This window comes from Cololabis saira, unplaced genomic scaffold (assembly GCF_033807715.1).
Source record: "Cololabis saira isolate AMF1-May2022 unplaced genomic scaffold, fColSai1.1 scf140, whole genome shotgun sequence".
NCBI lineage: Eukaryota > Metazoa > Chordata > Actinopteri > Beloniformes > Belonidae > Cololabis > Cololabis saira.
This window is the reverse complement of record NW_026906304.1, coordinates 70395-79821: the sequence shown is the minus strand read 5'-3', so window position 1 is coordinate 79821 and position 9427 is coordinate 70395. Positions and strand designations below refer to the sequence as shown.

At 42.5% G+C, this 9427-nt stretch overlaps 1 protein-coding gene across 1 annotated transcript; it reads right to left on the bottom strand.

Annotated features, from left to right (window-relative positions):
- Positions 1 to 2589: 2589 nt before the first annotated feature.
- Positions 2590 to 7370, bottom strand: LOC133439060 (bifunctional epoxide hydrolase 2-like). The gene is made up of 12 exons (XM_061717443.1): positions 7040 to 7370; positions 5238 to 5316; positions 4987 to 5149; positions 4080 to 4270; positions 3887 to 4009; positions 3535 to 3606; positions 3365 to 3460; positions 3212 to 3290; positions 3098 to 3132; positions 2996 to 3022; positions 2838 to 2923; positions 2590 to 2740 (listed from the first exon to the last, which is right to left on the bottom strand). The coding sequence occupies exons 1-12, from the start codon at positions 7141 to 7143 to the stop codon at positions 2608 to 2610; spliced, it is 1188 nt and encodes a 395-aa protein (XP_061573427.1). The 5' UTR covers positions 7144 to 7370; the 3' UTR covers positions 2590 to 2607.
- Positions 7371 to 9427: the final 2057 nt, after the last annotated feature.

Here is a 9427-nt window from a genome sequence, read left to right as displayed (position 1 = left end):
CTAAAATGACTACAAACAATGTTATATGTAAACGAAAATTAATCTGAATTATAAACCTAAGAGACCTGCTGAAACAGTGATAATTCTGTCATTAGACAGAACATTAGACAGTGATGATTCTGTCATTAGAAATAGGGGGTTCTCCCAAATGATGGGAATATAATAACCATGCTCAAAACCTATGTTAAACCTGCAATAATAACATGTTTTCTATTTTCTATTAAAATAGAAAATAGAAAACATGTTAATAATAACATGTTTTCTATTTTCTATTAAAATGGAAAATAGAAAACATGTTATTATTTTTTATTATTTTCTATTTTATTATTATTTTATTATATTATGATTATATATCTATTATATTATTTTATTATTTTCTATTTTAATAAAAAATAATAACATGTTTTCTATTTTCTATTTTAATAGAAAATAGAAAACATGTTATTAATAACATTTTTTCTATTTTCTATTTTATTATTATTTTATTATATTATTATTATATATCTATTATATTATTTTATTATTTTCTATTTTAATAAAAAATAATAACATGTTTTCTATTTTCTATTAAAAATAATAGCTAGTAATAATAGACAGAAAATAATAAAATAATATAATAGATATATAATAATAATATAATAAAATAATAATAAAATAATAATAAAATAGAAAATAGAAAACATGTTATTAATAACATGTTTTCTATTTTCTATTAAAATAGAAAATAGAAAACATGTTATTATTGCAGGTTTAACATAGGTTTTGAGCATATGGGTATTATATTCCCATCATTAGGGAGAACCCCCTATTTCTAATGACAGAATCATCACTGTCTAATGTTCTGTCTAATGACAGAATCATCACTGTCTAATGTTCTGTCTAATGACAGAATTATCACTGTTTCAGCAGGTCTCTTAGGTTTATAATTCAGATTAATTTTCGTTTACATATAACATTGTTTGTAGTCATTTTAGTGCAATTTAAAGCTTATTTCTACAAATAAAATCAGCACTGTAGGCAGCGATCTTGGACCAGCGGCCACTCTGATTGGTCCAGCACGCTCACGTGACAATGTCGAAGCACTTTGTGACAACTCCGCCTCTGGAAATAGTTCCACTTTTAAAACGTCGTTTGTGAAGCCAGTTTCCCGAGATCGGACTTCGACGACTAGATAAATGCTTGGCATCAATAGCTGTATATGTTGAAGTGAGCGGATATGTCACTTTTGGGGGTTTCCTTTTGGCCTTCCTTCCTATTCAATCCAGTGTTCTGTTCTCACTGACTAAAAAGTGGTGCGCACGAGATAAAAAGTCGTGCGCACGACTTTTTATCTCGTGCGCACGACTTTTCAGTAAGTCGTGCGCACGACATAAAAAGTGGTGCGCATGAGATAAAAAGTGGTGCGCACGACATAAAAAGTGGTGCGCACGACATAAAAAGTGGTGCGCACGAGATAAAAAGTCGTGCGCACGAGATAAAAATAATAATTTCCATGTCACCTCCAGGGCTCCGTACTTTTGGGAAAGAAAAAAGAAAAAAAAAAAGAATCAGGTGTGTTAAAGCAGGGAAACCTCTAAAACATGGAGGACTCAGCCCCCAAGGACCAGGATTACCCACCCCTGTTTTAGACGTTTCCTTGCATCATCACACCTGATTCTAATTGATGGTCGTCATCAGCTTGTCATCCAGATCTGTACAAGTCTGTTAATTACAGTAATTTTTATCAGGGTGCTGAAGCAGGGAAACACCTAACATGCAGGACAGGGAGTCCTGAGGACCAGGGTTAAAGACCACTGCACTAAGCTGATCGTGTTGCATGTAAGATACAAAGTCTCCCTCTTCTTCTTCTTCTTCTTATACCATGTTGTTGTGAATCTGTGACTGTTATTATTCCCACTCCCGCGGTGTCATCACTTCCGGAAGGGGGCGTCCCAGGGCAGTCAGTAGCTCGGCTAAGCGTGGGTTGGTATACATGCTGGAATAACTCGGATTAGGAGTATTATCTGGCTCTAAAAGCTTGATCTAAAGAGCTTCAGTTCAATGTTTTGATCTGCAACAATAATGTAATGAATTCAAAGGAAAACACCTCAAGTTGAGGGCTTTTCTCAGCAATTTGTAGGTGAACTAAAAAAAAGGGATTAATTAGAAATTGTAATTAATTACACTTGTGACAAATGTGAGGAAATCTGTCACGTGTTACCGGTAGGAACTATTTTGCAAATAATAATAATAATAAACAATGACTTGGATTTATATAGCGCCGTTCAAGGCACCCAGAGCTTTACAGAGATCATTATTCATTCATACACATTCTCACTGGTGGTGGTAGCTACGTTTTTGTAGCCACAGCTGGCCTGGGGCAGACTGACAGAAGTGTGGCTGCCATATCGCACCAAACGGCCCCTCCGACCACCACCAACATTCAAACACATTCACACGGGAGCAAGGTAAGGTGTCTTGCCCAAGGACACTACGACAGCAAACTGGGACAGAGCGGGATTCGAACTGCCGACCTTCCGATCATTGGATGACCCTCTCTACCACCTGAGCTACTGCAAAGACAGGAACCTTGCGATAATAACTGGATTCATACAGACTTTACTTGATTCACGAGGTGAAATAGTGACTCACTGGCTGTTGGAAGTAGAGCTGGTAGTCAAAGATGGGATTAGCGGCCAGCTTCTCTGGAGGGACGGCGGGGTCGGCTGGAAAAAGGGGCGTGTTCAGAGACGCTACCGCCCTTTAACCAAAGAAAACACCTTTTACTTTCATTAAAAGGCCGATGGGCTGTTTCACCTGGTCTGTTCAAGTGCGCGTTTGTGCTTTGCCGCACTCACCGGACTCTCTCGGGGTGATACTGGGCCATGGTCCACACCAGAGCGCCACCCCAGTCGTGGCCCACCAGCGTGATCTGTGGTATCGCCTGAAACCCGCGGATCAAGCAGCCAAGATTAACACGATCCAACAGTTTGCTGAGTCATGAGTAATTTCTTACCATTTTGTCCAGGAAGGTGACCAAATCCTGCCAACACAAAACCACGTCGTCACTTTTGCGTGAATAACATTTTTTATCAATCATGTGTTGGTGAGTTTGTACCTTGGAGAGCTGCTCCTGAGAATATTCCTCTATTTCTGTGAAATGACAGTGAGGTGAGAACGTAAATCTGACAAGCTAAAACACATGCATCACAAGTCTACGGTGTTTACAGACCAGGAGGCGCCGTGGACTCTCCGAATCCCTTCATGTCCAGAGCCAACACCCTGAACCCTGCTGCAGCCAGGCCCGGGATCTGCCAGAGGGGAGGATGGTGGGAAAAACTTCCACCAACAGGGATTCAAGCTTCTAGTAATGACAGCAGCTCACCTGGTACCGCCAGGAGTACCAGCTCTCTGGGAAGCCGTGGCACAGCAGCACCGGTGGACCCGAGCCCATCTCCACATAGTGAGTCCTCACGCCAGGCTGAAACACAAAGGGAAGACGTTAACTGCGTTTTCCTGCGGCCCTGAACTGCCGACAGTGATGCGGCTCATTACTCTGATGGTGACGTATCCATGAGACACGTGGTCGGAGCCGCAGAACGCTGGAGGACTATCGTCTCCAACTTTCTGGAAAAGAAATGTGCACGTTAGAAAAGATTGATGCTCTAAATGTTTACGTTAAATCATGCAACTTTAATATATATATATATATATATATATAACCTCCATCCTCAAATCTTTTAGAGTCTATCTAAAGGCCAAAAGCTTGTTCCAGCAGATAAAAACATCTTTCCCATAATTTATTTATCCAAGATGAAACCAAACTAGAATAAAACCATAATTATAAAACAAAAGAAAGAAAATACTTAAAATAAAAGAGCTTTAAATGCTGCAGACTGGTCCAGACCTGAACCCTGGTGAAGAGGGACAGTTTCTCCAGAGCGACGGGGAGATTTTCCACCAGCAAGGCCTTCATCCCTGATCCCTCGGCTGCCTTCACACCCTCCTCCTCCGCATCCACCCACAGCGCCTGAAACGGGATTGGGATCAGCTGGGATCCACCAGCGAATGCATTTTTGTCACGCGTACGTGTCCACCACCTGGTTTGCCGTCACTCCCAGCGGCTGCAGAGCGGAGCTCAGCATGGCCGGGTCGGGGACCCTGTGACCCGAGCGGCAGGACTGCAGAACCAGGTCAAAATGTCCACCCAGCTGACAGAGAGTCCAGGCCGGGCTATCTGCAGAAGCGCTGTCATCTAACCAGTGATTGACCAGCACAGCTGTCAGAATCCCTTCACATCAGAGTTTACAGGAGAAAGAAAAGCAATCATGGATCAGGTTCCTTGTCTGTTATGGATCAACATTTCGTTACATCAGAAGCTTTGAAAGCTTTTGTTTGAAAAAACGTTTTACATCCCGTCTTTTGAGCTTGGTTGAAGCCGACATGGAAGTTACCAAAGTTGCAGTTCCTCTACTGACCACCAGGTCTGGGGATCTTTTTGTAGGTGACATTATGTTGAGCAGATTCATTTACGAAAGGGGTGTATACTTTCAACCGTCAGTCACAGTGAAGCACTTCAAATATGTCTGATAACTTATGTTGAGTAAAGGCTTCATTAAGCTCATGAAGCAGCTGAGCTGGCTACAAATGAACGAGGGTAGTTTCACGTCTAAATATTGTAGCTCAAAAACCCCCCTGGTTGCTAAAGAGGCTGATTCAGACATATAGAGCAGAAAATCACCCCTGGTTTAAACTGGCACAGGGTGAGATGGATGAAAAAAAAACTCAGCAGGATTTACGCTAATACGATTCCTGAAGACGGCACTAAGAAACAGAACAGACCTCTTGACAACAAAAGAGGAATTTGAGCTTCAGTGTTGACTTTAACGTTGGCTCTTTGACAGAGTTTACTCTGGTTTGTTTATTTCTTGGACAGTCTAGTGGCTGTAACGTCCTGAGAACTGCAGGACATTCCTGTTGGATGAATGAGGTTATGGTTTTTTGTACCGTTTTGACTCAGATTGGCAGCCGTCTTCAGCACCGTGTCTCGGATGTCCATCATTGCTTTCCTGAACTCCTCCAGCAGACCTCCAACCGACCAATCAGATGGCAGCGTCAGTCCTCTGGCCCGAGCTTCTTTCACACACTCCTCCTCAAACCTGGGAACCATCTGCACAGACAGAAACCTCCACTGTTTCAGTAAGAGCAAGCACAGAAGTGTCAGGTATGACCGGACAACAGCCGACCTGTTCACCCACCTGACTCAGGGGCATGGCTCCCCGCTCCGCCTGCCTCATGGCCCCGTCCTTCTGGGATGCCACACTGGACAGAAATCCTCTGCAAAGCACAGCACAACATAATCTCCACTATCAACATGAGGCCAGAGAAATCAACACAGCGTTGCCGTATAAAGCTACTGTGTAGCAACACCACATCTGACCACAGTTGTGTTCATGATAACCCCTGGTGTGTGAATCCGACTGCCCTGTAGGACAGAGTGGTGTTACAAGGCATCACAACCAACTAGAAAAGTCTCACCTGCAGATCTTGTCAATACTGCAGATCTACATGCCACCCATGTGGTCAGAAGGGGTATTGCTACAACGGTGTAAGTTTAAAATGCCAGAAATTATCGTGATACATTTTTTAGTCCATACCGCCCATCCCTAGTGTATACATTTAGTTGTAGCTTGCTTAAGAGGTGTACATGGACGTGAGTCCTCACACCAGTAATGTCTATTGGACTATAGTATATACTAGGGACTATAATCGTGTCCAACAGGACTTTGACATCAGGCAAAGAAATTAAGCATGGTAACTTTAGCCACCATAAAAAGTATTAGGAGGTTAATTCATTTTAAAGAAAACATGATAAAGTCTGAGAACTAATGAGAATTATGACCACGATCGGTTTGACAAAAACAACCCATTGAGACATTTTTCAGTGACATCACTGTAAAACTAATGAATGTGAAATGCATCTGCATTTCGTGGCCACAATGTGTGTGAATTTAGGTGAGGTGAACTGTAGAACATTTTTTATTATAATTTGATATAGGTCTTTTTTTAATTTTTTTGGTTCAAATGTTGAGACAAGAGGAAGCCTTAAAAAAAAAAATCTGTCAAGTTGTTAATGAGAAACAGGGGTGGGATTAAATAAATTTTCTTCTTCCCACTCCCTTTCGAGTGTTGACGAATTAATTTGTATTTTGCACCTGAAAAACCTGATAAAAGGTATTTTTTTAATTTTATGTTGCACGCAGGTAACTTATGTTATGTTTATTGCTCGAAATAAATATGAATTGATTGATTGAATGTATGTTTTATTTGTATGATTTTTTTTTTTTTTTTTTAAGTGAGTTGTAACCGTAGCTCTATTTGAACGGCCTTTGCAGAAGCTGTAAAACCAGTCTGATGGTAACCAGACTGGTAACAAAGGCTAAAGACTGAAGTCCACCTGCATGAGGTGACTCAGCTCTGCACCTTTCACACAGCCCGAATTAAAGGCTGAGGTATGGTTCTGCGTCAAAACGACGCCGTGCCTACGGGCTGAATTATGCTTCTGCGTCACACCAACGCAGAGCACACGCCGCAGCCGTGACGCCGTGCTGAACCCTTCAGACTTCTCCGTCACTCCATTTCGCCGCGGTGCAATACCCCCCGCGACCGCTAGTTAGCGATCTTTTCCTGAATGGTTTATCCGACTTTTTCCAGTCAGTGAATCAAATCAAATCAACTATTGTGCAAAAAAACAAAACAAAAAAAGGTCGCCTCGACGCCTAGTTACAATTTTCGGGAATTTTCGTTTTGACGCAGTACCATAACTCAAGCTGTACCGCTCATTCAACCTCTGTACACACCCAACAGTTCTGCAACAAACTGCAAGAAGACTTCTGAAACTAATCCTGAGAAAAAACCAGAACAATTTTGACTTATAAAACCAGATTATTCATAAAAACAGACATTTATCAGTCTGTCATGTTTGTGTTGCAACTTCCTGATATCTTATGAATCACCAACCAGCCGTTTCTCTGCAGAAAGAGTTGCATGATGGTCTCACCTCGGCAGCTTGAGAAACTCCTCATGTTTGTGGAGGATAGAATCGGGTCCTGAAGGGACAACGACTCCCCAGAAGTTGAAGAGGACGGCTTTCTCCTGCGACATCTTCGGGTCTGAGGTCCTGTGCTTGAGCGGACCTCCCTGCAGAGAGTCGGGAAGGATTGTGGCTGCAGGAAGAGAGCGTCCCCTCTGTGCAGACTACAGCACCACCCACTTCACATGCAAGCCCACACTTGACCCAGATTTCACACACAACAGGTGACAAACAGCTAAACGTGCTGGCGACGGGTTACAACCGAGTGGAGCGAGTTCACGTCCATCTGTTGTCGGGAACAAACCAAACGGACCGGAAAAAAAGTGGGTTGGACCTTTTCAGAAAGTCCACCCAACTGAGATGAAGTTGAAAGATCCGCGTGTTCGTTTGTCTGGTGCACATAAGAAAACCAGTGAACAGAATCAAAGGTTAATACAAGCTTTATTATATCATGCACAATATTTGTGTACTTGCTGGTCAAATCAGCCGCTCTTAAATGTCATGTGCGCTCCTATTTCAGTCCTTACGGCGAATGAATGAATGCGGCTCCAAAACAGAAAGATATGAAGTACTGTTGTTTTTTTTTACAGTAATCATGTGTACATATTAAGGTGGAAGTATGGGTGTAATCAAGGTAATGAAAGAAATATATGAAAAAAAGTCTTTATTACCTCAAACTCAGTGAAAACGTGTGAAACACCACAGGAATTCCACGATTATCTCTCTCTGACATCTTAAGTCAATCAATAAGTGCCTCACCGATAAAATCTGGAAACTACCATGCTCAAGAAGCAGACGTTTGGGTTTTGGTGCAAACCAATGAGAAACAAAGACTTGCTAAAAGGGAAAGTCTTTGTTTTCCTCCACCCACACCTGTGCAGGTGAAAGTCCACTTACTTTTATAGATGAAGGGGGGCTGATGGTAAGTACACCCTTATTTGGTAACATATTTTGAATAACAAATGTTTCACTGTTTAATCAATTTTCTGTGCCCCATAAGGGTCTTCCTGATGTAACAAAAATGTCAGATTAAGTCGTGGTCCAATCATCTACTGCAGGTAGAAAGAAGAAATTATCAATTCATCATCCAAAAAAAAACCCTCTTTTTTTGTTATATTTCACAACCATACAACAATCCCTTAATGGGGGAAGGCCATAAATATTTCCTTAGATTGACGTATAAAGGTGCGGGTATGGTTCTGCGTCACACACGCAGAGCACACGGCGCACCCGTGACGCCGTCACGAATCGTTCAGAGTTCTCCGTCTCTCCATTTGGTCGCGGTGCAGTACCCCCCGCGGCCACTAGTTAGCGATCTTTTTCTGAATGGTTTATCCGACTTTTTCCGGTCACAGTAAATCAAAGAAATAAGGACAACTATTGTGCAAAAAACAAAAACAAAAAAAATCACATATAAACGAAGAAAAAAGCCCTGGAAGTTCACTACTGATTCAAACCGGAAACCGGAAATGCTTCGCTTTCAAACGAACCAATCACAGCCCTCTCGGTCTGCGTGTGGTCGGCGTCTCCTCGACGCGTAGTCAAGCCCGGATTACCCAATGGGCATTATGGGCGGGCGCCCAGGGGCCCACGCGCATCAGGGGGCCCATGGCCGAGCCTCTTTTTTTTTTTTTTTTTATTTATTTATTTATTTAATTTTTTTTTTTTAGGGATTGGGGCAGCTAGAATTGGAGAAACCCGTAGACTGTATATAACCAATAAAAATCACGTTGATTTTTTTTTTTTTTACTAAAATGGAATGTTTTGATTGGTCAAACAGCTAGCAGTCGGACGTCACTGCCCTTATAATCGCCGCACTGACAGCTCCGAGTTGTGGGAGTGTAGGAGTTTGATTGGAGAAAGATGAGTGAGAGAAGCGGCTGTAGTAAAAGAAAGCGGAAAAGAGAAAAGGAGGAGAGGGAGGAAACTTTTTTAAAAAGTGTGCCTTCCATCCACAACTTTTTTTCCAAAAAGAAGCAGGGATGAGGAGGAAGAGCCGTCGTCGGCTCCGCCGGTACAGCCACCACCGTCGCCAGCTCCGCCGGAGCCGGTCCTGCCCCCGGATCCTCCGGAGGAGGATGCCGGACAAAGCGCGACACAGCCGGTTGCTAGTTGTAGCCACAGTGCGCCGGGGGATGCTGCTTGTTGGATGTACAAGCCTTGTACATCCAACAAGCAGCATCCCCCGGCGCGCTGATGGCCATTGAGTCTCAGCTCGTCAAGAAGTTGGACTTTGATGAGATTGTGACTGAGTTTGCGAGTAAGAAAGCAAGAAACAAGTCTTTCTGAGAGAGTGATCATGAGAAAAGAAGATGGGAGTAAAATGGAGAAAGAGCTGAGAAGGAGAAAGGGAGA